Source organism: Bubalus bubalis, chromosome X (assembly GCF_019923935.1).
Source record: "Bubalus bubalis isolate 160015118507 breed Murrah chromosome X, NDDB_SH_1, whole genome shotgun sequence".
Taxonomy (NCBI): Eukaryota; Metazoa; Chordata; class Mammalia; order Artiodactyla; family Bovidae; genus Bubalus; species Bubalus bubalis.
In genome coordinates, this window is record NC_059181.1 from 139,296,600 (window position 1) to 139,324,138 (window position 27,539).

At 37.4% G+C, this 27,539-nt stretch overlaps 2 protein-coding genes across 4 annotated transcripts in view; one reads left to right on the forward strand and one right to left on the reverse strand.

Annotated features, from left to right (window-relative positions):
• Positions 1 to 19,898, forward strand: part of STK26 (serine/threonine kinase 26) — a 66,599-nt gene extending 46,701 nt beyond the window's left edge. For 2 of the 3 annotated variants that reach the window (XM_044936443.2, XM_044936444.2), the window contains exons 3-11: positions 7,667 to 7,723; positions 12,498 to 12,606; positions 12,693 to 12,850; positions 13,706 to 13,891; positions 14,999 to 15,147; positions 16,229 to 16,322; positions 16,741 to 16,803; positions 16,886 to 17,022; positions 18,124 to 19,898. In XM_044936443.2, the coding sequence (XP_044792378.1) occupies positions 7,688 to 7,723; positions 12,498 to 12,606; positions 12,693 to 12,850; positions 13,706 to 13,891; positions 14,999 to 15,147; positions 16,229 to 16,322; positions 16,741 to 16,803; positions 16,886 to 17,022; positions 18,124 to 18,148 (957 nt within the window). In that variant the 5' untranslated portion in view covers positions 7,667 to 7,687 and the 3' untranslated portion in view covers positions 18,149 to 19,898. Of the gene's footprint in view, positions 1 to 7,666; positions 7,724 to 12,497; positions 12,607 to 12,692; positions 12,851 to 13,705; positions 13,892 to 14,998; positions 15,148 to 16,228; positions 16,323 to 16,740; positions 16,804 to 16,868; positions 17,023 to 18,123 lie in introns of all 3 variants that reach the window. The other variant, XM_044936445.2, reaches the window with a different exon arrangement.
• A 902-nt stretch (positions 19,899 to 20,800) lies between these two features.
• Positions 20,801 to 27,539, reverse strand: part of FRMD7 (FERM domain containing 7) — a 52,633-nt gene continuing 45,894 nt past the window's right edge. The window contains exons 8-12 of the mRNA XM_044936517.2: positions 27,172 to 27,267; positions 25,671 to 25,834; positions 24,211 to 24,279; positions 24,017 to 24,092; positions 20,801 to 22,934 (exon numbers count right to left, since the gene is read on the reverse strand). Of these exons, the coding sequence (XP_044792452.2) occupies positions 21,840 to 22,934; positions 24,017 to 24,092; positions 24,211 to 24,279; positions 25,671 to 25,834; positions 27,172 to 27,267 (1,500 nt within the window). The 3' untranslated portion in view covers positions 20,801 to 21,839. The remainder of the gene's footprint in view (positions 22,935 to 24,016; positions 24,093 to 24,210; positions 24,280 to 25,670; positions 25,835 to 27,171; positions 27,268 to 27,539) is intronic.

Consider the following 27,539-nt stretch of genomic DNA (forward strand, 5'->3'; position numbering starts at 1 on the left):
CCCTCATAGTATACACATACCAGTCATCCCCCAAATACTTAATCTTTTAACAAATATAACTGATAGTCTGTTTTCTCCAAATCTTGATTGCAGATTATTTTTAGGCCAGTTAAGGATACAGAACTCTTATCCAAGATATCTTCTTAAAGAATTAAACTGCATTATTTTTATCTCTTTAACCGATCATTAAAGTACATTATAAGAAAGACTACTTTGAAGAATGTGTTACTTCATGATAAAATTGTAGAAATTCAAATGGCTGATATTGATTATTTGTATCTAGATTATTTGTACACATACACACATATTGTCTCATTATGAGTATACGTATATACACAGAGAGAAAAAGAATTATAATTTTATAACTCTTTAATACTGTTTATTTAAATTACTTTCTTAAATCAACCCCTTGTTTATTTTCCATTTATATTAAGACATAGTGTGACTTTTCAGGCTTGCTTTTTTAAACTAAAATCGCATCAAATATAACAGGGTTTAGCTTGGTGCAGTCAATGTAACTCAAGGCTGCATCCTCTAAGTACCATCAGAGAACTGCATCATCAATTGACTTCTGTTCTTATTGTGGCCCATCCTTGGATTTCAGATAACATGGGGGATTTTGTGAGTCAAGCTAATTGAGTAAAGTAGAATACTGAGTTCTTCTCAGGTTGTCCTAATACAGGATATAATCAGGACCTCACTGTAAGCTGGAGGAAAAGTTATTACATTTGAGAGAAAATTATATGCTCTCTGAAACTGTATATAGTTGTAGTGCTTTTCTTGAGACTTGCAAAAATGTACTGGGTATTCATTTTGACTGAGCTCACTGTATAACTTTGTTTTTAAAAACAAGAGTAAAAACCAGATAAACACATCAGTATGACCACAGTATTTTCCTTTAATTTTAGTTCAGTGCAGATTTTCTTGACAGACAAAGTTAGTCTTTATGAAGAGTGCTAAAATAAGCAAAGCCTTCCCTTCTGATCTCATAATATTGGAAGAATCTTTTATAATCTTTAAATATTTTTCTAGTTCGATGTAAATCTTAAAATGAAGGTCACTCAGGCATTGAATAGAATTTGAATCATGCCTTTATGTGCTGCCGAAAATTGCTTTTAGATTTCTGTTTATGTTGAGGATATATGCCCCCCTCCATATACCACAACTCCTGATATTTATTTTTTAAAAAAGAATTGAGTGATTGAAGTAAAATATTCCAGAACAGGATCTGTACACAGCTTTCTCATTATTTTTCCTGAGACTTTTGTGTGTGCTTATTCCCAATGTATGGTGAATGTTTCTGGAATATTTCTGGAATTTTCTTTAAATAAAAAAATTTAGTAATGCTTCAACAGTATGTGAACCATTTGTGCAACTTGAAGGAAACTGAGAGGGAAATATTTCCTCCTTTTTCAGTGTTTTTTTTTTTTTTTCACTCAAAATAAGAATCGCTTTAAATTTCCTATAATACACCTATAAGAAGCCTCATATTAGACTCAATGCAGCAGATATTTATTAATTGGGTACCTCCTCTGTGTCTTCCTCTCACTTGGCATGTTCACCCTCATCTGTCTCATCTACTTTATTCTGACAGTTTTTAAATTCCTGTCTCTGGTTTCAGCTTCTCTCCTTAGCTCCAGATAGGTGGATCTAACTTCCCTCATATCTCCCACTTATCTGTGAGTAGGTTTATCAAGTACACTAATCCCCAGACTGGGGAGTAGCATTTAAAATGGGTCTTGAATATGATTTTGATAGGGGTTGGGATATGAGAATATAATCAATCTGATTTTGGTATTGACCATCTGGTGATGTCCATGTGTAGAGTCCTCTCTTGTGTTGTTGGAAGAGGGTGTTTGCTATGACCAGTGCGTTCTCTTGGTAAAACTCTATTAGCCTTTGCCCTGCTACATTCTGTACTCCAAGGCCAAATTTCCTGTTACTCCAGGTATTTCTTGACTTGCTACATTTGCATTCCAGTCCCCTATAATGAAAAGGACATCTTTTTTGGGTGTTAGTTCTAGAAGGTTTTGTAGGTCTTCAGAGAACCGTCCAACTTCTTCAGCATTACTGTTCGGGGCATAGACTTGGATTACTGTGATAGTGAATGGTTTGCCTTGGAAATGAACAGAGATCATTCTGTCGTTTTTGAGATTGCATCCAAGTGCTTCATTCCGGACTCTTTTTGTTGACTATGATGGCTACTCCATTTCTTCTAAGGGATTCTTGCCCACAGTAGTAGATGTAATAGTCATCTGAGTTAAATTCACCCATTCCAGTCCATTTTAGTTCGCTGATTCCTAAAATGTTGACATTCACTCTTGCCATCTCCTGTTTGACCACTTCCAATTTACCTTGATTCATGGACCTAACATTCCAGGTTCCTATGCAATATTGCTCTTTACAGCATTGGACTTTACTTCCATCACCAGTCACATCTACAACTGGGCATTGTTTTTGCTTTGGCTCCATCTCTTCATTCTTTCTGGAGTTATTTCTCCACTGATCTCCAGTAGCATATTGGGCACCTACTGACCTGGGGAGTTCATCTTTCATTGTCCTGTGTTTTCGCCATTTCATACTGTTCATGGGGTTCTCAAGGCAAGAATACTGAAGTGATTTGCCATTCCCATCTCACAGGCTAGCGAAGTAATGCTCAAAATTCTCTAAGCCAGGCTTCAACAGTATGTGAACCATGAACTTCCAGATGTTCAAGCTGGATTTAGAAAAAGCAGAGGAACCAGAGATCAAATTGCCAACATCTGTTGGATCATCAAAGAAGTGAGAGAGTTCCAGAAAAACATCTACTTCTGCTTTATTAACTATGCCAAAGCCTTTGACTATGTGGATCACAATAAACTGTGGAAAATTCTGAAAGAGATAGGAATACCAGACCACCTGACCTGCTTCCTGAGAAATCTGTATGCAGGTCAAGAAGCAACACTTAGAACTGGACATGGAACAACAGACTGGTTCCAGATTGGGAAAGAAGTATGTCAAGGCTGTATATTGTCACCCTGCTTATTTAACTTATATGCAGAGTACATCATGAGAAATGCTGGGCTGGAGGAAGCACAAGCTGAAATCAAGATTGCTGGGAGAAATATCAATAACCTCAGATATGCAGATGACACCACACTTATGGCAGAAAGTGAAGAGAAACTAAAAAGCCTCTTAATGAAAGTGAAAGAGGAGAGTAAAAAAGTTGGCTTAAAACTCAGCATTCAGAAAACTTAAGATCATGGCATCCGGTCCCATCACTTCATGGCAAATAGATGAGGAAACAGTGGAAACAGTGACAGACTTTATTTTTTGGGCTCCAAAATCACTGCAGATGGTGACTGCAGCCATGAAATTAAAAGATGCTTGCTCCTTGGAAGAAAAGTTATGGCCAACCTAGACAGCATATTAAAAAGCAGAGACATTACTTTTCCAACAAAGGTCCATCTAGTCAAAGCTTTGGTTTGTCTAGTAGTCACGTATGGATGTGAGAGTTGGAGTAGAAAGAAAGCTGAGCATCAAAGAATTGATGCTTTTGAACTGTGGTGTTGGAGAAGACTCTTGAGATTCCCTTGGACTACAAGGAGATCCCACCAGTCTATCCTAAAGGGAATTAGTCCTGATTATTCATTGGAAGGACTGACGCTGAAGCTGAAACTCCAGTACTTTGGCCACCTGATGCAAAGAACTGACTCATTGGGAAAGACCCCGATGCTGGGAAAGATAGAAGGCGGGAGGAGAAGGGGACAGCAGAAGATGAGATGGTTGGATGGCATCACTGACTCAAAGGACATGAGTTTTAGTGGGCTCTGGGAGTTGGTGATGGACAGGGAAGCCTGGTGTGCTGCAGTCCATGGGGTTGCAAAGAGTCGGATATGACTGAGCAACTGAACTGAACTGAACTGAGATGTGAGACTGGGGTATAGACAAGGCATTCTTGACTGGAAAAAAAATCTCAGGTAGTAAAGTTCTGGCAAGGTGATCTCTACTATTCCTTGAGGTTCTGTAAAATTTTACATTCTTTCTCTTTTTTTAACTGTAGTGGAATATGCATCACAAAAGTTATCATTTTAACCTTTTTAAATGTACAGTTCTGTGTCATTTCATACACTCCAGTGACTGTGTGGCCATCTCTACCATTCATCTCCAGAATGTTTTCACCTTCCTCAACCGAAACTCTGTACCTATTAATCTATAACTCCCCATTCTCCCCTCACCATAGTCCTTGGTAACCACCATTCTAATTTCTGTCTTTAGTTTCCCTACCCTAGACTCCTCAGATCAGTGGGATCATATAACATTTGCCCAGTGGTGACTTGTTTGTCTTACTTGCATATGCTGGTTTATGTGGTCAGTGTTATATTTGGCTATTTGCTTCATAGACCGACCTGCTTAATTCAACATATACTTGATCTGTGTTCATGTATATGAACTTGATCTATGATCTGTTATCTTGAAAATACATATCATGGGTATTTTACATGTTCTTTTCTTTTAAATTTTTGTTTTTCTGTGAACAAATGAATCCCAAGGTCCACAGTAGCGTTTCTGCCCACTTTGGCCAAATGTCTGCTTTAGTGGCACACAGTGGCGTTCAAAGGCCCCATGGGGTATGGAGTTGATACTCCAGACACCAGTGATTTGTTAAAACTAGACTCCCAACTTCTCCCTGGTAAACAGTATAACTCTGAAGTACTTACTCTTTAGGTTTTCTGCATTTTGGAACAGAGAGCCATTTCCTGACCCCTAACTTACCACCCCGGAGAAGGCAATGGCACCCCACTCCAGTACTCTTGCCTGGAAAATCCCATGGATGGAGGAGCCTGGAAGGCTGCAGTCCATGGGGTCGCTAAGAGTCGGACACGACTGAGCGACTTCACTTTCACTTTTCACTTTCCTGCATTGGAGAAGGAAATGGCAACCCACTCCAGTGTTCTTGCCTGGAGAATCCCAGGGATGGGGGAGTCTGGTGGCTGTCGTCTATGGGGTCACACAGAGTCGGACACGACTGAAGTGACTTAGCAGCAGCAGCAACAGCAACTTACCACCCATGTTGATGCAGAACTTTACACTTACTCTTTCCAACCCATTGCTAAAACGTGTGGGTCGTTTTATAATTGGAAAAGTGGCATTTTCCCTGCAGGGACTTTCTATGCTTAAATGTGCCGGATATATGGTTATGGTTTAGAGCCACTTGGCTCTTTTAGATTTGTAAACCACTATGTAGATATCATCTTAGGCTTTTAAATTATTTAAGAATAAACCAAATATTTGCATTCTCATACGCAAACATCTTTTACCAGAAATCCAAGGTAATAGTTGTAGTTCCCCAAAAGAATACAAACACAGGATCTGGGATTTTTGGTCAGGTTTGGTTTGTGATTGGTGTTTTCATTAAGACCCACTGTGGACAAGGAACGAGTTAAGAGCCTGTGTGGATTAAGCATCCGTGAGTAGGCAGGAGCTCCACCAGCTTGCCGTTCCTGCCTGTGCCCAGTCGCACTTTGCTTCAGTTCCTCTGCCTGCCTCACAGTCATCTGAATGTCCAGACATATAACCATCCTCCAGCGACACTTGTCTGTAGAAGTGACGGTCAGAAGGAAGCACCCAGAAAACCTATCAGACAGCTCTGGTTCCCTGCCTGTTTCGAAAGAGTCCTAGTTCCACCGAATAGCTCGCTTGCAAAGAGGAAGCATTTTCAGACCTGGAAGTTGCTTAGTCATAAGGTTAATGACATTTTTAAGCTTTCTATGAATACTTTTTAGTGATGAACAGACAGTTGGTAAGTCTCTGTTTTCAATTGGTACCAAAAAAAAAAAAAAAAAAGCCACACATTGTATTTAACTTGGAAAACAGGTGCTCTCATTCACACAGAACTGCAGAACAGATAAACATGTTTTGTAAGATCTTTCAGTTTTTCTCTGAAATGTCACGTGCATGGGAAGCATTCTGAATTCATGAGGTAGAATGTAGTACTTATTAGAAACAAACTGTGGCAAAAGACAAGCTTCTCAGGCTGTATGGCATTGTGAGGAACAGTTCACAGTTATCATGTTCTGAGTGTCTAATTTCTATACTTAAAACAAGTTGCATGAACCCCTCCTGGAACTCTTCTGCCCTCTCACTGTTATGGGGATTCATTTTCTCTTGTTCCTACTATAGATGCTATTCTCTCTCCTAAGCTCAAGCGAGCTTGTTGTGACAGGAGAGAGCGGGTGTCAAGATGGGTGGAGGGCATTGTTCCTCTCTCTCTTAGACATCCTACATAGTGTCAACATCTTAATTTAACTGAACCTTCCCTCCCCAGTCCCCAACTCTCAGCCACAGACTATTCCCCGCACTACAGTGTCCCCTAAACACCCATCATCATTTTTCTGGAGTCCATTCTCTGCCATCATAAAGTCCCAGCCTCACAGAGACACTTGGAAATTTTGAATGGAACTCCTACTTCCCAAGGATTTTAGAGTTTCAGAACTACCAGCAATAGCTTGAGAATCTTTATCCTGCAGCTGGGACTGTAAAGGTGAGAAATGTGTTCCCGGAATCCCAACATGAAGCAAGACACTGAATCCACTTTTCCCCTAGAAACATTGTTATGGTATAAATAGTAGTTTCTCTGGTGTTCTTTCAGGTATACTATGGATACCTTTGTGTTAAGTTGTCCTTTGGAGGGGACTTCTCCAGGAACCTATGCATTATTTTTATGGCAAAATGCTTGCTTTCCAAACCCCAAATATCTTTCTTAAAAAATATGGACTTTTGGAATACAATCCATTCACAGATTGGCTATTTGCCAGTATAATAAAACCAACCATTCCGCTTCTAGTCAATTCTGTGGTCCTAAAAAAATTCAGAGAATACCACTCATGAAGTGTTATGGAGAGAGAGAGATGTCTCCAGTATTTCAAACTGTAGCTGAAAGAAAATTTAATGATTTCCAAATTTTGTCTGATACAGCTGAATAGTGTGTGTGTGTGTACACACCTGTTTTGTAATTCAAATATGTGTGTTCCCTTTATGAGCTCCATTTCCTATTGTACAACTGACAGTGAAGTTAATTTTACCTGGATTAATCATCATGCTCTTCAAGCTACACATTTCCTTTCTCTTATCCATTTACCTTGGGGGAGAGGGGGCTATAGTGTTCTTACTAGTTTCTACATTTGTACAAAAAAATGCCCATTAATCATGGCTGATAAAAGTTGTAAAATAGATTAAAACAAAAACTAAAATAAGGTACAGTACCCAGTGTCCTCAGACTCTCAAATCACATGGGAAGCACTCAGAAGCCCCATTCAAAATTTCTAAAGTCTCCATTTACCTCCTCATTCATTTCCTTTCAGTATCATCATTCAAAATAATAATTTAAAGCTATGGTTTTTTCCTAACTTTTATTAAAGTTGCTAATAGTTTGACAATAAGCAACAATAATGTGTCATCTATAATATTTAGCTATATCATACATTCAATAGGTTTCAGGGAGAGTCAAGACTTAGGACTTGACTCTCATTTGTAATATTCTATGGAAATATATATTGAGTTCCAAACAACTAATTTTAAACCTATATTTTAAAGCCAGTACATTAGTATGTCAGATTGAACATTTATGCTAGTATGTTATTTGGCTCCAGTTTATAATTATTAAGCTATTTCATGGTTTTCACAGGGTTCAAAATTATGGATAATAATGGAATACCTGGGTGGCGGTTCAGCACTGGATCTTGTAAGTATTTTTAAACAATTACACACACATCCGTACTTTCACTTTTTTCTTTTTTTTTTTTACCAGTGTTTTAATTTTATTTTATTTTTAAACTTTACATAATTGTATTAGTTTTGCCAAATATCAAAATGAATCCACCACAATTGGAGTGAGCATTGGCTTTTGGGCGAGCTAGGTGATTGCTTTAGTTAATATGTTCACTCTGCCTTCAGGACTGCTACTCTTAACATATATTCAGCTGTATTGCAGGTTCTGCACATTGCTGGCATTCTTAAAGTATGTAAGAAATGCAAACAGCTTAATAAAATTCCCTCCAAATTAGGAATGAGTGTGTGAGAGTTGCCATCAGTTTCATGTTTTACTTTACATGCTTATCCCTGAGAAGACTGAGTGTTCTTAGATTTTTGAAGAGATCTCATCCAGATAACTGTTTCTAAATGTGGTTCTTGGGTTTTGACCAAGAAGCCCTACAGACCCAGCTCTCTGCAGAGTTCTCTCTGCCTCTCTATAGGTGACGTGGAAATGTGATGGCATTTTTGTCACAATGACTTGGAAATGCCACAGCCATTTTAGCAGACCAGGCTGCTAAAATCCTGCAGCGTGAGGGAAAAGTTCTAATAAATGAAGATGTGTTTGTGCACAGAATGTTATCGAGAAACACTGGTTGTTTTCCCCCAAGTGGTGTGATTCTATGAGTGTTGTCCCTCCCCCTTTAAAATTGTTATTAATATGACATTGTATTTAAAATGCAATATGAATGACTAGAGACAACTTTGTGTAATAGAATGACTACTGGGCTGGCCTATGCGAGTTTGAGTTTCTAGGGCTGCCTCTGTTTATAACTAAGTCTGTGACTGTGAGCCAGACACATAAATTCCTTGGGCTTGACGTCCTATAAAACGAAGTTGCACTAAGTTGTCTTCCATCTTTAATATTATACGACTTTTATATAATATGCTCTGCCTTTGAAATTGGAGTCTGCTGTTTCTAAAAATAAAGTGTTTTGATGATTAAGATCACCGAGTAATGTTTTAATTCTTATTTTTTTTAAGTAGAGATTAATTTCTCTGACTGAAAGTGATCAAATATTTCTTAAAGGCTTTAATATTGACTCTCAGTACCTCCAAAGTTTCAAATAATCCTATGAACAGAAATGACCATAAGCGATTTTTCCTTCCTTTAGACAGAACCATATTTAAACCATTCAAAAGAAATGGTAATTAAACTTGATGGAGAGCCTCATCTTCTAGGAATTCATCTCAGTTTAATCAGTTGCTGAGTTAGGCCATCCTTCCTTGTGTCTAATCTAATTCTTACATCCTAAAGCTCCATTTCATTTTTTTTTTTCTTTCTCACTCCTGTCTGGTGAGAGAACATAACTGGTATTTCTTTAGCTAATAGTCCTTCATGCATATGGAGTCAGGTCTCATTCTCACCATTAAATGATCTCAGCTCTATTTGTCTTGTCATGTAGTTTGATTAAACAATAGTTTATCCATTAGCTCCACAAGAAGCCTCACGATTGCTCTAGGAGCCTCCTCCTACTTTTTAAATATTAAGAATCCTTTCCAAATTTATCACAGTTACCTTAACTGGCCCCCCAAAATGTTTACCATGTCACTTCCCTGTTTTGTAGGCATTGGCAAGACAAGCGCACTGCTTTCATCAGGATCTCTGATAGCAACGGGAAGCATTGGACGGTGCCCCAGCCCTAACTAATACAATCTGTATCCCCCAAGAGTAGTTGGGGCAGTTTTATGAAACCTCTGAATGAAATGATTGTGAGATCTTAATCTCATTCTGAGCTCTGCCTAAGTCAAAAAATAACAATTAGCATAAATTCAATGAACTTAAAATGTTTTTAGCTGTGTAGTGGCTAAAAATCAAGAGACCTAGATCCTGTTCCCAGTTCTGCCATTGACTAGCTGGCTAATATTGGGCAGACTATTTAACCTGTGACTCAGATGTTCAAATAAGAAATTAGATGAGTAATCTCTCTAGTTTTCTTTTTCTAGCTTTAATACTCAATACTATTATGATTTAATTATAAACCTCATTGACTCGACTTTGTAGGGAGAGCAAATGCTGAGAATATACTATTCTTCATTTAGGAGAATGCTATCGTTTGGAGGAATCTAAGAAAGGATCAGGGTTAGAGGAGGGCAGTGCTACCAGGGACAAGAGAAATTAAAAGGAATGCTGGGCAAAAAGTGTTCATCCCGTTAAACTGGTGCCTGACTAGTGTAATATGATTATGACCAGTAATTATGTTCAACACTATATCGTATATGGACCTTCCCCAAAGGCTCAGCTGGTAAAGAACCAGCCTGCCAATGTAGAAGATACAAGAGATGTGGGTTCAATCCCTGGGTCGGGAAGATCCCCTGGTGAAGGAAATGGCAACCTACTCCAATATTCTTCCCTGGAGAATCCCATGGACAGAGGAGTCTGGCGGGCTGCAGTCCATGGGGTTGCAAAGAATAAGACACACCTTAGCAACTGAAAACAACAACTATATACCTCAAGATTTCCTCCCATTCTTACAAAAAAAATCAGTTGTGTGTGAACAGACTTTGAGCATACTGTACATTATTTTATTGAATTGATTATACCTCACTTGTTTCCAATAAAAATTGCAGTGGCTTACAACAAAAACACATATAATAAGGTTAAGATGATAAAACATGAGCACCAGGGGAAAAAGTTGGAAACAATATGCTAACCATAAGAGAAAGCATAGCAAAACATGCTGCATTAGGGACTGGCTGGAAGTCAAAGCAGTGTGGGAGAACACCCCCAAGCCTGCAAATGTCCCTCTCTTGAATATCCTCAGTTGACAACAAAGGCAAATCATACAAAGCCAGCACCCTGCCCTGGGGTAGACGTGTTAGCTATTAGAGACATGGTAAAGTCTTCAGTCTTTGGAGAGAAGCTCCATTGTGCGCTCCAAGGACAGTGGACCAGGATCTTGGCATCATCTCTTCCAAGGTTGCATTGGAAATTTTTAAAAAGCAACCTCTATTCCATCTATTTACTTTCCTTCTCTTTCCAGCTCCTTTTTTTCTCCTTTTCTGATCATTATCATCATGCCTCAGGAAACATTTTAACCACAAGGTTTGGGATAGTTTTCTGTCTGACATGAACAAGAAAAACCCAACTCTGCCACCACCCCACTCCCATTTCCCTGCCACGGAAGTGCCCTTCCCATCCTCCTCCAGTACCCAGTTAAGTGAGATTGCATTGAATTTTAAACTGGACCTAAGTATACCAGATAAGCTAATGTGTCTGTAGGACCACTTTTCTGTTAGTTTTTACTTAAGTATATTTTTAAAATTCTGTATTATTCAGACCACTTTTAGAAATCCTTCAGAATGATAGCTAGTACCTTTTATATGGACCTTGCCCAATTTTCTAAGTGACTGAGAATATACCTCCTCTGGCCCTGTCAACATTTTATAATCAATGATACTAAAGTACTAGTCTTAAGTAGTATTACTTGACATTTATCTTTAAGTTGTTTGGTAGTATCTCAGAATTTCATTACCAGCAATCAATAAAATAATATACCATTTTCACCTTTTAGGTGACTTTAATCACTGGTGTTTAAATAGATACTTTGGGGTGGAAGTTGATACATTTGAAAGTAAATAGATACTGTGACCTAGGAAAGGCACCTACTGAACTATAAACATCCCTGAAGTATACTATATATCCAGAGCATAGTTAATATTAAATAGTGAGACGAAGTATGGGTTCTATTTTAAGCTGTTAAATTTCAACATGAAAGTGCCCTTTATTCAGAATAAATATGGCATTCATGAAAGATGAAATACAGAAGGTGCCAAAGAGCTGTGAATCCCTCCCAGTGTGAGGCAGAGTGGGCAATATTTGATTTTCACCACCTCTTCCCTCCTTCCAGCAAACAGAACTCTACCTCAGCTCTGACTTTAGATTCCCACCCTTTCCTGTAATAATATTATACAGTCCACTGTTTGTGCTTTATGAGGTACCAGAATTTTAAAATAACCATTTATTTTAAAGAGAGATTTTCAGATATTCCATTACAAATTCTCCTGAAACTTAATCATTGCTTTCCTTGTATTGCAGTTGAAACCACTGGCTTTAGTACAGGGATGGGGAAAGAAAGGGAAATGTGTTATGTTTATTTGAAAAACGGTATCGCTCCATGATTTGAATTTCTTTTTACAATGAAAGTTTGAATAGTTTAATTATTATATTCCTAGCTAAAACTTAAATCTGAGTCTCCAAAAAGTCTCTATGCTTTATAATGTTTTTGAAATACGTAAATGTTAAGAATGGTGCTACAGCAGACCCATATGATCAAATTGGGTTGCTGCAGAAATCTTATGGACCATCTGATCTAAAAATCAGTTCAGTGTAAATATTTAATGTTTTAAACAGCAAATGCCAAAATTTAAGTAGTTGATATATTTTTTCCTATCTGTCATGACTGAAGCATGTTCCTTAGATCTTTAATGTAAATATTTAAGAACCTCAAGATTTGAAGCTAATATATAGTTATATTATCTTTCAAGGTTAAATCTAATCATTAAAATCTAATCATTGAAAACCCTTTTAGCCCTTTGACTTAACTCTCTTCACCCTTAAGAATTTTCTCATTTGTTTAAATACTGGCTCAATAAACAGAACTGCTTCATTATATATAAGCAATTCCCTTATTTCAAAGATAATGTTAAGTTTGAACTTTATTGTTCCAAACTTTTACATGTATATGTGTGTCTTTCCCCCTAAGCTGCGAGCTGGTCCATTTGATGAGTTCCAGATCGCTACCATGCTAAAGGAAATTTTGAAAGGTCTGGACTACCTGCATTCTGAAAAGAAAATTCACCGAGACATAAAAGGTATACAGAAGTCTAATATGAACCTGAGAAAAATAGATGCATTCTGAGGAAGCTGAGGTTTTTTTTTCATTTCCTTTCCCTCCTAGCTGCCAACGTCTTGCTCTCAGAGCAAGGAGATGTGAAACTTGCTGACTTTGGAGTGGCTGGCCAGCTGACGGATACACAAATTAAAAGAAATACCTTTGTGGGAACACCATTTTGGATGGCTCCTGAAGTTATCCAGCAGTCAGCTTATGACTCAAAAGTGAAGTGTTACCTATAAACTATTTTGTTTTTAATATTGTTTTATATAGCATCCTATCCTATTTAATAAACTGCCTTAATTCTCCTTCCTCTTAGAGTATTTCTAAAACTAGAGTCAAGTCAAATTTTGCTGCTAAATCATAAGTTCCTTAGATGCTGGTAATACTGAATATTTGGATCTTCTTCCCTTCAATGACCTTCCATCCTACTTGGAATAAATCCAAAGTCCTTACTATCACATACATGGCTCTCTGCTGTCTGGCCCTTGTCCACCTCTGCCTCATCTCCTACCACTCTCCTCCATTTTCTACCCATTTCAGCCACAGTGGCCTCTTTACTGGTCCATAAACACAGCAAGTCCCCTTCAGCCTCAGGACCTTTGCACTTGCCTCTCCCTCTTACTGGAATAACTTTCCTCTCAATCAGGTCTCTGCTTAAACATTACGGACACAGAATAGTCTTCCCTAGCCATCCCATGTAAATTTGCAGCCCTTTTACCTTATCATTCATTATTCCATTATTCTGATTTTGTATTTTCTTCACAGAACTTAATACCATCTGACATCCTATTGTTTATTCATTTATCTTTCTCTTCTACTAGAACATAAGCCTCCTGAGAGCAGGAATTTTTGTCTGGTTTAGTCACCACCCGAATTCTCAGTGCTTGGAATGCAGTGCCTGGCACAAAGTAGGGAATTTGATACTTTTCTAAAAAAATGAATTCTATCAAAAAGTTATTAACACCACATTTCTTGAGACATTTTAATATTGTATGACCATTAGACTCCACAGGTTATTTTGTGGCAGAATGTTAGAATGGAATTTCAAGATAATTGTTCTTTGCTCCTTACCTTAGGCTGACATTTGGTCACTGGGAATCACTGCTATTGAACTAGCCAAGGGAGAGCCACCTAACTCCGATATGCATCCAATGAGAGTTCTGTTTCTTATTCCAAAAAACAATCCTCCAACTCTTGTCGGAGACTTCACTAAATCCTTTAAGGAGTTTATTGATGCTTGCCTGAACAAAGATCCATCATTTGTGAGTATATGTGCTATGACCATTGTTTTCTGTGATCAGATATACATAGAGCCAATGTGGTTTGTTCAACAGTAAGGAATACAATGCCTGTGGAAACTGTCTACAGACCATCCAGGAACCTGACTGTCCCGTCTGTGTTGCTAATTTTGTTCGGTTGTTGACAAGATCTGTAGTTCTTCTCTCCTTCCCCTGCATCTTCTCTTTTTGCTATGTTCCCTAGCACCTTCCTCATTCTGTTGATTGTTTCCTATTTCAAGGGGAAAAAAAGTTCATTTTCTAGGATGTCATTAAGAAAGTATAACTATGCACAATGATTTTTATTCAGCTGTTTTCATTTTTCATGAAAAGTTGTTGGTGTTTCATGATTTTTTATTTAATGTTCAGAAATTCCAACATGAAGTCGTATACTTTTCCTGAAGTCTAGTGAGCTCCATTCATTTAGTTGGCAAATTTGATTACAGTTGTTTTTTTGTTTTTAAAATAAAGTTGCCTGATAACTGTGAGAAACTAAAATACACAAGAACTATCTAAATTGGATGTAACTATCATAGGTTGCTAATGAATATTCTGATATTAATAAAATATTAGGGAGGAAATATCCCCCACAGCACACGGTATTTTTATTTAGATGCAATATGAATTAATGTGTGATGGAGAAGGGATTAATGTGGGGGTCATATGATGTGTGCAGATAATAAGAAAGTTATAGCCTTGCTAGTTCTCATCCTTTTTTTCCCAATTTACAATAAATATAATAAAAGTATTTTAATGCATGATCTTGTTTTAAAATTTTTACTTAATTATCGAAGTCCTGTCATGTGTTTCTCTGCTTTGAAGAAAGTCCTGCCTGCCTGTTTGCTGTTACGTAGGCTACCTTTTGCCACTGGATTTTAGCAAATTGATACCAAAGTAGTGAATTTAATTTGGTTGCCTTGAGCCACTTCGGAAATAGAATTAGCTGTTGTCCTATGGCATTTTAGTTATCCTCATATCTATAGACAAACTTTTATACCTTTCAGCTTAATAATTGATAATGATTTCATATCACTCTTTGCAATCATAAAAAGCCTAGAAATAGTGGTGCATCCTTCCTTTTTTGTTCCTTAGCGTCCTACAGCTAAAGAACTTCTGAAACATAAATTCATTGTAAAAAATTCAAAGAAGACTTCTTATCTGACTGAACTGATAGATCGATTTAAGAGATGGAAGGCAGAAGGACACAGCGATGATGAATCTGATTCTGACGGGTCTGATTCGTACGTACCAGTTGTTTACTTTTTATGTAGATAGCCCATTTCAGTATTTCACATCTTTTACTGTGAGCTGATATGCTTTCTCTAGCATAAAATATAAACCTATTCTAAAGTGTGACTTTAGAAATTGTGAAAATCTTTTAAAATTGTGGTCTGTGAAGTACAATGAATTTGGAAACACGTTTTTTTTTTTTTTTTTTTTCTCCTTAGAAGTGAATTTCTTTAGTTTCAAATGGTCTCAGTCTAACCCCTAGTGGATACTTGAGTATATTACAAAATTTTGGAACAAGATTGCATTTAAGGTGTTTTATTAGCTTGCCCAAAGTGATAAAGAGCAATGTCTTCTCATACTTTCCTGGCAACCTGCAAAACCTCTCTGGAGAACTAACGTCTCTCACCTCTTGACCATGTACCAAACTGTGATCAGACCGGTACATTGAAATATTCATTTATATCTGATTTGTACCCCCTAAAAAGTTGCATTATTTTTTAACTACAGCATTTATACTAACATTTGAGCCTCTAACTCCTTAACTTAATTTAGACTACAGAGTCTGTAGGCTACACCAGAATTAGCTCCTCTGCTAGTTGAATTGACACAAAGGCAACACCAAATCTCTTCAGATAATATCTGCATTTATGAGAAATTGTCCAACTTTTGAAAGGTCTAAAAAGTACCAAGGTAGTTGTCTTTACTCTGTTCTAATGGTTGTTGGCCTTTGCTGCCCATTAGTCACTCATGGAGCCTTTAAAAATGTAAATTAACTATACTCCAATATAAAATAAGATTAAAAAAAAAAAAACACAAGCCACACTACAGGAGATCTTGATCTAGTCAGTGATGGGATTGGGCCAGGACATTATATATAGTAAGAGACCTTCACATGTGATTCTGATATACACTTAGAGCTGGGTACCATTGCTACTCTTTGGCAGAAAGCAGTGTGTATTTGAAACTGAGATCAAATGATTTTTTTATACATTGGGACAATTATCCATTCAGAATCTGTCTGCACTGATTTGATATTTTCCCCAAGCTGTGTCATTTGGGAACTTATAGAAATATCTTTGGCAATCTCTTTAGGGAGTCCACCAGCAGGGAAAATAATACTCATCCTGAATGGAGCTTTACCACTGTGCGAAAGAAGCCTGATCCTAAGAAACTACAGAATGGGGCAGTATGTATACAGAGATGATCACTTCCTTTTGGTAGACTTTTTTGAACTATAAAATGAGACAGTGTGATGGCCAGAAATTGTTAGAATTTAATACCCCTAAATGCTTGTCTACCTCACTGTGGTCCACAGTATGTTTCATTTGCCATGTCCACAGTATGTTTCATTTGCCATTCATTTCAAACTAATAAGAAAAGGTCATAGAAGTCATTTAAGTGGCCATTGGTATGTTTTAAAATAGAATTGTGCATATTAATTGTAATCCTAGAAGTTAGAGGCCTCTGGACAATGGATGGGAATGAGTGATGTGAAGAAAGTATGGAGACTTGCCTTGTATTGGGTCTTTTTTGAGGAGGACTCCAATGAATGCATGAGTGATTATTTTAATTTCATGTGTATAATCGATAATATTTGTTCAAAGGAGCAAGATCTTGTACAAACCCTGAGCTGTTTGTCTATGATAATCACACCTGCATTTGCTGAAGTAAGTACAGACTCATCAGCTTTGGCTATCTATTTTAAGAAGTTTAGTAATTTTAAATGTTATAGCTATTGATCTTTCTCAGCTTAAACAGCAGGATGAGAATAATGCAAGCAGGAATCAGGCAATCGAAGAACTGGAGAAAAGTATTGCCGTGGCTGAAGCTGCCTGTCCTGGCATTACAGATAAAATGGTGAAGAAATTAATTGAAAAATTTCAAAAGTAAGCTTGAAATGTCATTTTTAAAAAACTATTTTAACATTTTCTGTTGGATGTTCATTTATGATGTGATAATATGATTACCTACTTATTTTGGTTATTCCTAACAAATTCTTAATAGTCAATTCTTAATTGTCATATAATTGAAAACTGTTTTGTTTGCCGCCCATCTGAAATATTAGCTTTTGGAATTATCTGCACACATTACAAGGTAGTTTTCCACTGAATGAAATGGCCTGGTTGTTTTTCTCCTTTTTTTTTTTTTTTTTTTTTTTGTTAGTAGGAGTATAGACAAAAGGTCAGGGGGCATATTCTTATTTGGACCCTTGTAAATACCATTTAGGAATGCTTTCATTCTTGCTGCTGTTCTTATCACTGTGCTATTCACAGTTTCAGTGCTATAGTTCATTAAGTTTAAACCCCATAGGAAAAGTTAAGGAAAGGATTTTAGGTAGAGAAACTCAAATTAAGATTCTGAAAAGTTCTTATGGTTGATTTCAGTTTCTATACTGTCTCTTGAACTGTTGCTTTAACTTTGTTCACACTCAGTAAAGTTCTTACATTTAATTGTTAAATTCCCTTTTAAAATGCATATACAAACACAACTTCTTAGCTCAAGCAAGTTATAAAGCAATACTAATCTTAGCCTTAATCTCATTATATGGCTTCTCAGTGTATCTTTATATTTCTTTGTATTTGTAATGCCACTGGGATCAAGTTGGAACAAACTAAACAGCTGTAAAACATACTCTCCTAGATCTTTTTAGGTGATAAAGCCTATTTATATTCATCAGCTAAAACCCCTCTTAAAATCCCTTAGTTTTTCTTAAATTAATTTATTTATTTTAATTGGAGGCTAATTAAAATCCCTTAGTTTTTAACGAAAACCTCCCTTCTCTTTTCCAATTTGCAAACAAATCAATTGGAAGTTGTAAAATCAGACACAGAAGGGATTTTTTTAACTTCCTTATATTTTAGCATCTGTATGATGAGACCCAATACAGTTTTGTCTGCTGAATCACTTCCTTCACTGGAGAGTTTATACAGATATAAGATAGACACACGCATACTTATACATCATTTAAATTTTTCCTAATTTTATAGGTGTTCGACAGATGAATCCCCCTAAGAAACTTCTCGTTATTGGCTTCTATTTCATATGGACCCAGAGAAACCCACCAAAGCTACTTCAAGCTTACCAATGCTTAACTCATGAGCTCCATGTGCCTTTTGGATCTTTGTGACATTGAAGATTTGGAAGAAGCTATTCAACTATTTTGTGATGGTGTTTATCATTTTCTATTTTAAAGAGATTATTTTGTAAGGAGTAACTTTTAATACTATAGTTTCACCTGTATTCTAGTAAATGTTGAGACAGTTTTGCTTTTAGGTATCATTATTACTTAAGTTACTAGGATGAATACTTTTCATGTTTTGATCTTTAGTTAACTGTACACTCATGAAACATACAGGTTGTTTAAAGTCATCGTAAATATTCAACTTTTATAATCATCAAACTTCAAAAAGCTTTTTTTAAACACAGCATATTCTAAAAATGACTATTGGTGGGGAAGCAGAAACAAGTCACACATTCTTAAGATAGAAGTTTTTGATAAGCTCTTAGAAATGAAACCTGGAAAAGTATTGATGTTTCTACGATGTGGGTATGATATTCCAGGCAGCTCAATAATGATTACATTTGAGAGCCCTGCGTCTGTAGTGTTTAGAGGCAACATGTAGCAACAGAAGTACCTCTTGTGTGCAGTATTTACTTTCTCTTATAGAAGAGATGGTTGATCCTTATTTAACATGGTTGGGAAGTTAAAGCAATACCAATTAGCCAAGGATGAATTTTCAGTAATACTGGAAGAATAAGGATTCATTTTAAAAACCAACTCAAATCGCATATTATATGAGTGGATTTGGGGAGCTTAAAAGAAGTTGATTATCGTGTGATTATAAATACCTGGTCAACAGGTATGAATATAATTTACACCAGCATATTTTTGTCATGGTCTTAAAATGTCCTATAAACTATTTATACATTTTTGTTCTTCATAACTATCCAATACATAAGCATCATTTGTTCATTTTTGAGAGGGTATTTAAATAAGCATTTTCTAATTCATATGAAAATAACCATAGTACTGGATGATTTCTGTCCATACAAAGGTAAGTTAGATTGTACAGTTAATTTTCAGTTATATTTATGGTACTGTTACATGGGTAATACCCTTTTCTTTTAAGCCCAGTATATATATTATGCCTGCCTAAGTTCTGAAGTGGGGCTGTATTTCAGTAGTTGTAGAATTATTGATATTAATTAGTTTTGATAGTTTGTTTTATTGTTTGGATCTGCACAATTTGGGTTTTGCACAAAAGTCATTTTAATAAAGCTCAATAATTGCCAAATATTAGAAGATGTTCTTCAAGTGAAGAATAAGTTTTTAGTCAAAGTGGCCATTACCTCCTCCTCTTTTGTAATAATACAGACACTTGAATAAGTTGTTGTTGTGTCATATGCCAAGAAAATGTTTTCATTGGTGCCTATACTGTAATAATTACTTGTAACACATTTTATTTTGAAGTAATAGTTCAGTGAAAATTTTCACCTGCTAACTAACTGAAACTCCATCACAGTTTATAATTTGTAGAGGCCTGGTAATAATTTTGCAACTCATGTATTAAATGAATATTTTTATAAAAGTAAAAGCAACAAATTTTTAAATTGATTATTTGAAACTTTGAGCACAGCTGCATTATGAATAGAAAATCGTATTGCTTATTCATTTTAGTTATTAGTCCTGTAAACTGTTTCTGGGTAAGCATACTTCAATGTTTTGGGGGGATTTAAAAATAAATATTTAAATTTCATGGTCCTTAATGTTTGTTTTCTTGAGGGGTATGGTATTTTACTTGTTTCAAATTATTTCTCCTTTCCCCTTTCATTTATTGTTGGAACTTTAACTCAGAGTTTCCACTGGAAACTAGAATTCTTCACAATTTTATTATGCATTGATTATAGCTCCAATGGACTATAATTTGAATATCTGATTTCTGTCCTGCTTGAATATCTGTCATGATTTCTGCCTCCTGTCCTGACAAAATTATTAAGAGTCCTCTTTCACTCAAAAATTTCCTTATTAGGTTAGACAGTAAATTATATGGTCACCCTAATATAGTTTTGTAGGAAATCTTATACAGATTTGAACCCTGTATTTCTCTGGGGGAAACAAATTTTGCAAAGTTTTATGGAAATTGAGATGAGAAACAGCATATAATCATAAAGGAGTTTGGGTTTTTCCTATAGAAAAGGTCAGAGATTAACTTAATGTAGCTTTGAGTATCTATATGATTAATACATAAGTGATTGGGCTTCATATATTCTTATTATGAAATAGCTATTGTAGACTTGTGAGTTATTGGATTTGGTTCCAGGAGCAGGAAGGACAGTGCTAGAATTTTAAAAAGCAGTAGAGTGAGGTTTATTAAAAGGGATTTTTCTGGTGTAAGGACTAGGAGAGTAAGAAAACTATTCCATCTATCTTTTATCCATTCAGTCATATATAAAAATAACTTGCTTATATAATTGCATCATTTCTTTGATGTAATTACCTAACATTATCTTATAAATATGTTGTACTTATCATTAAAATAAAAAAAGAAGATAAAGTTCTCAAATAGAATGCTATATACCTTTCAAGGGGGAATAATAGAGAAATCCTGAATGGGTCAAGAATAGAATTTTGGTTCATTAACTCAGCGTGGAGTATTATCCTTTTTCTTTTCAGCTACCCCATTTCTGCCACTTCTCCATCCCTGACTATACATTTTCACCTGCTTCCCTCCTTTTCCTTGTTCTCCAGCTGTGCCTTCCCTTAATTATAGGCTAGAGACAATCACTTCTGAAATTGATTAAAACAAAAGGAAGTTCATACTTACAACTTGTTCTTTAAGTAAATGGGTTTCCATCACTCTTTATTAAAATGCTTTTCATCTCATTTCCTTGCCTACATGCATGCAACAAGATATGGCAAAAAAATTAATTCTTGCAGAAGAAATTAGATAAACAGACCAACATGTTAACTTTTATCTTTCACTACATATTATAGCTAGTTAAGAATAGAGAATAAGTCAAACATCATATTGTCCTCATCAGCAGATGTCTGATTTTAGAAACGGATCAGTTCATGAATTTCCAAGGTTTACAATTCTGCCACGTCCTAGATTAATTATAAACTTGTATTCTGTTGAAAGGATCTATGTTCCTTCTGTTCCTGAAGTACAAGAGGGCCATGCTCCCCCTAATATATGTTATAAAAATTGAAGTCTTTTAACATAAAACAGGACCATTTTTACTGGGCCCCACACAAATAATGAGGACTGAAACCTTGAGTTGCAGTGTTGTTACCGTGACCAACACAGTCACAGTCTGTTATCACTAAATGATATCAGAAGCCAGTTTTGTATGCCAGTCCGTACTGTCACTGTTCTTACTGCTCTTCAGTGTTGAGGAGCCTGACCTTCATTTATAATGTCTCTATGGGGAAATGTATAATAGAGATGACAAATACCCACCTCACTCTGCCTCAGGGCTGGTGAGGAAAGGGCATGTTCCAGAATGATTCAGAGGGAATAGAAGAGAGGCTTGAGGAATGAGGCAGTAGCTGGATCTTTCATAAGCTAGGTGCCCAAGCTTAGAAGAGTCCCTTAATACTAGTGAATAGTAATAGAGAAAATGGTTTTTGCAGAAAGTGCCTTATGTTTCACCTAAGTGAGTAACATGGAATTGGTCTGGACATGTTCATAGTGTTCACATTTTAGGCTAAAAAGTAATTACATGGTTTTTGCAAAGTCCTATCTTCAGCAGTTGATGTATCGAGAGAAACATCTTCATCTTCTTCATCTAGCTGTAGACTACCAGAAGACAAGCGGATTCTGGCCATGGGTGACCTTATTCCTTTGTCATACAAAGAGTAGTAGTCTGGTTTAAGAATCTCTGACTCAGAATCACTGGATTCACTAGGCACATACCTTTCTGTAGCTCCCTGATCCATTAAAACTGTTGGAAACTCCTGCTCTGCAAACATATATGTTAACAGGTCAGCTTTACGACTGAGAGCAGGACAAGGCCCTAAAGGTCTAAATTCTGACCCAAAAGGAAATAGGATTGTTTTCATGTCTGATTGGCTCTGGGAACGTTTAGGGGTTGGCTCTTGAATGTTATATGCAAACGCATCTTCTATAGTTGGATCTTGCTCTTCTAGATCTACATTCACATTGCTCCTACCAGTAGTCCTGGCCATAGCTTCTTGGAGTTCTTGAAAGTCTTGCTGAAAGCTCTTCATTCTGATGTTCCTTGGGCTTCTTTTGGCTGACTTCACTGCAGTAGACTGTAGACAGCTGTCGGGTCTTTCCCTTTCCTCTGCCATGATTGGAGACCGTCTGGGCACCTGGGGTGGTCTGTCCACATAAAAGAAGACTTGGGGAGGCATAATATCAACCTGCTGACCAGTGCAAGGAATATAGGGCACATCTGTGTAAGTAAGCTGCCTTGCTGGACTCACTTTGCTTGTAAGGCCAGAAGATGTGCTCATGGGATTGTCAGCAAACTTAGAGCTTGTTTGGAAGGAGCTTAGAGGACTCCTTTCCTCAAAGTAGTCTCTGGGATCAGTGTCAGGATCAGGGTCAGTGGTAAAGACTGGGTCTGTATAAATAAAAGGGAAGGAGGAACTGCTTTGGGACTGATGTAATGATATGGGATCTGCCTCTGGTTTGGAATGCTCCAACTCAGCTGCAAACGTCACCTCCACTGCGGAATTTCTCCTCCTGCTATCCAGCACAGGCTCAGAGGCGTGCACTCCATTCACAGTTCTGTAGTACCCACTGCCATAGCCTAGTCTCAGATCTTCCACCTTGAGAGAAAGGACAGGTGAGTGAAAGAAGGAAAAAGCCATCCGGTTGGGGTGGGGACAGGCATCTAAATCAGCCTTTGATTTCGCAAAGGTAGTTTTTCACAAAGTCATTTCTACCCATGTTCTCTGCCAGGGTTGATAAATACATACATAAAAGGTTCTAACTTGGACCACATCCCAATATATGTGCTGAAAAATAGACATAACACTACTCTTTCTCAACACCATCACACTCCCAGCCTCCACATTCTCTATCTGCTTGAGCCCCAGCACTGGACTTCAAGCAGTATGGCTGAGTAGCTATATTCACGAGCCAGGAGTTCTGCCTTTTGGTCTTGGCTTGGCTCTGTCTTTACTTGCTGCGTGACCTCAAGTAAGTCTCCTAACCTCACTGTTCCAGCCTCCTCCCTCCCTTCTGTAAAATGGTGACGAGGAGGGCTGTGAATGGCAGGAGACGATTAAACATTTGATGGTACCTTCCAGCATTATAACTCTGTGATTCCTTTCAGATAAAAACTGCCTCTGACTTGAATGAAGACAGAGTTTATGAGACCTCTAATTAGATTTTTTTTAGGGAGAGCAAAAGAAAAATGAACATGGTTCATACTATAGAACTCAAATGAAGCTATCATCTCACAGTTCCAAGAGAATAGCACTTTGTTCTTAAATTAACAAAATTACATAGCAAAAGTACTTTAAAATATTAACCCAAGATCTCATAGCTTCCAATAAGACTTAAGATTTTCATGGGTAAAAAGGCAAAGCTTTTAGTTTCAAAAATACAAAGCCATAGAAATTCATTTGGATCTACATTTTGCAAGATGTTAGCAATACAGGTTGCAATTTGAAGTTATACCAGATCTTGTCAGTCCATACAGTACACACAGCAGTGTACCCAACAGTCTTCTATTGGCTGGAGATAGTTAGTTGACAGACCCCAGGAAGTTAGCCTATTTGATCACAGTAACCTTTTTACACCTTTTTACATACTGGGAGATTCTGGCACAATCAATTCTTGGAAGCATTTGAAATGTGGATGCATTACACTTACGTAAACAAGAAGAAATTTTCAAAAACCTTACTTGTTTTGACACATCAGAGAGGAGGTCTGGGGAGGACCTGCACTGTCGTTCATGGTACTGAGATGGGTAATGTTTCCTGAAATCCCCAAACAGAGAAGGAATTGAAATAGTCTTCATGTGAATACAGGATCCCTCTAACACTCTAAATTTAACTTAAAAAATTACCATCACAGAGAGAAACAAAACCAGGTTACCTTTCAAATGGCAAGCTCTTCAACCTCCCTTTTTTCCCATATTCCAAAAGTTGCCTTTGGGTTCTTCCACTGTGAGAAAAATGAGATAAACTATTTTATGAATGCTCTTCATAAGCCAGTAGGCTACTAAAACTCAAAAGCATCATTTATTGTTGAAATCAAAAGAGTCTGGATGAGCGACATATGTCATGAATCTCTGACCACGTCGCTGTGTTGTGCTTAGTGGCTCAGTCATGTACGACTCTCTGCGACCCTATGGACTGTAGTGCGCCAAACCAGCATGTTAATAATACTCATTTATCCAAGAATCGGGCAGAGCAACCTCAACTACTCAGAACCCAGAAAACTTTTTAAAGCATCTGAACAGGGCTATTTAACAGGTACAAACTCTGGCCATGAAAACTAATATACTTTCCTTTAAAGGCCTTTCCCCTTCCTCCAAATTTACACATAGTTTCTATTGAGGCTATGTGTCTGGTTTCCCAACCCATGACAGGAGAAAAACACCTAACTAAACAGTAGAAGAAAGTTGCTCCAGTCAGACATACACTAGCAAAGAAAACCAGCTGACTGCTGGGAGAAGCACAAGAACCAAAAAAGAAATCATGAGCATAATAAAACCCCAAAAGTCATGGCCATTTATCACCATGGTGCAGGCTCTGACATGCTACCCCCGCCCTGAGGTCGCCGCTGTACCATAGCGGCTGGCAGAGGATAATAAGCACTGTTTATAATCTCAGGTCATTAAGAAAAGGGCAAAACATTCTTAGTATCATCTGTTTAAGAAGACAGATTTGTAGAATACATTTTGGAACGATTCCATAAAAATATGTACACTGTAAAAATCCCACTTTTTACTGAGGCAGGCTTCTACTACTTGAAAAATCCTTTACAGGAAGCATTGAATTAGAAATTTTATCTTAGCTAAGAGTTTGAAAGTGTCTTTCAAAGAATTCCTAGGCTGGTGGGTTCAAGTAAACACAAGTTCTTATTTCGACCTCGCTTCCTTTTCTCCACGGTGTTAACGTGTAGTATGGAGCCTCTACTACCATATTGTTCAACCTCTTTAATCCCTTAGCCCCTACAGGGCTTTCTCACCCTATCTGTTGCCTAACCATAACCAAAACGATGTTGTTGAACTAGCCCTCCCATGGCTAGCATGTAAGTTGCACATAAGGAAAACAATAGGTTCATTGACTACATTTTCTCACAGTATATGCCCCTCTATCCTTGTAGAAATTCTGATCTAACCCCTTAAGTGGGGTGTACTCCTTCCCCGGCCTCTGTTAGAAAATACTGACTTAATGAGTTACACAGAGAATGACCAGTTAAGGATATCATCCTTTATGTGATTGAAATGGATTCTTTATTGCTTCTAGAATTCAAACTGTTCCTACTGCCTTCCCTGTTATTGAAAAGAAGTTGTGTGTTTAGTTTGCTTATGTGCAATATGTAATTACCTGTAGCGGAAACTGGAACCCTTGCTGCAGAGCAGGGTTTTGGGCTTTGATTTGGGCTCTTCAGAAAGTCTGAAGAAAGCGTGGTACTCCACACAGGTTTTCCAGAAAGCTTTGCAGGCATCTCGGCTGGCCATGGTGAACTCCAAAGTATCTTTGCACAACACCTGTATAAACCAATTTCCATCAAGCAAAACATCCTTCAAGAATATCAAAGACCTTCAAAGCCCAACGCCTGCCAAACTATTGGTCCAGGGTCCACATCCAGCTTCTGATTTTCCACTTGGCTCCCTTTAGGCTTCACACCTACTGAAATCAAATGATTGGCAACCTTCCGAGGAACAGACAGGGCTACTGCTGAAAAACAGAGCCTTCTCTATGAAGCAAGTCTTACTCTGCACACCCTCCTCACCTCACACCCCCTTTTACCCCCTCTTCTCTGCCAGGAACATTTTATGAAGTTGTAAATTAGGTTAAAATGAACATCAAAGGGCACCCTTTCAAGGTGACAAGAAGTTATAAATGACCAACAGGAAAGGGGGAGGGAGGAGATTTTTCTTACAAATGGTAGGCTTTATAGGATGACTGCATATACACGAGTCTTTGTAACATACCAGCTAGAACATTTCTCCCTCTTTATGCTGCCTTGTTCTATGATGCTGTGTGATGCTCATTTAGCTTCTCCTAATCTGCGGCAGAGGAGCTTGGTCTTACAGACCTAAAGTACAAGTTTGCCCCATCCCCTGACTCACTATATACCCCCAATACACTTTGCTCCTCCCCTTCTCCCATTCCTCTCCAGGTCTCTGGATACAGCCCTGGGATTCTCCACAAGCTTCACACTAGATTCAGTCTTCTGAACTGCTCACATGAATATTTTTATCTAAGGCTAAGATCTGTAGAATGAATTATCTTTAGGTCAAAAAAGTAGCTGATACATATCTTCCATTTCCTTTATAGTCATAAAAATTCTTTCTAGCCCCTTTGTCTCACCCTGTACAATGCAGCCTTGCCCAATAATTGCTTCTTTGGCTTAATATGTACCCAATCCCCACATCCTGCTTTGGGAAAGAGTAGGTGTTCAGTTATTTGGCACATAGTAGGTGTTCAATTTTTTTTTTTTTTGCTTCAGGAAAGATGAAAATACTTTATAAAATCAAGCAAATAACTTTGAATTAATATGGACACAGTCTTAGATCTGGGCTCCCTCATTTGACTTATCAAATCCCTGAAAAATGATGTCTAAGGAGACTTGTCTTTCATCCCAGCCACCCCATTTTCCTATCACTTTACTCATTCTGAACTGCCAATAGGATTTCTTAGTGTTTTGCCTTTAGTGAAAATCTGACCAAAGCCCTGGTTTATTTATATAGAGGCAAAAGAGGAAGCACATCACTGGCTGGGGTCAGCCAGCTTTCACCACTCACAATCCAATCATTTGCAGAAACAAACAAGAAATCTCAAGTGAGTAGAAAGTAAAAGAATTTATTCAAAAGCTACTTACCAAGATGTTGGCATGAAGTTTGATGAGAAAATGCTTTCTCTTAAAACTTAATTTTCGGATTTTAGCCCAGTTGAAAGTATTGATCTTTGTATTTCCCTATAACAAAACACATGGCAGATTTCAGGATGAATATCAGCACAGGCTGGTTTGTAAGCCAATGTGAACCTGTTGGAAAATGCATCACATGAACGGGGCTGTCCTTGATCTATCTCTTGTATAGACTGATCCAGTTGTATTAGGTAAAGCGTCTGCCCACAATGCGGGAGACCCTGGTTCGATCCATGGGTCAGGAAGATCCCCTGGAGAAGGAAATGGCAACCCACTCCAGTACTCTTGCCTAGAAAATTACATAGATGGAGGAGCCTGGT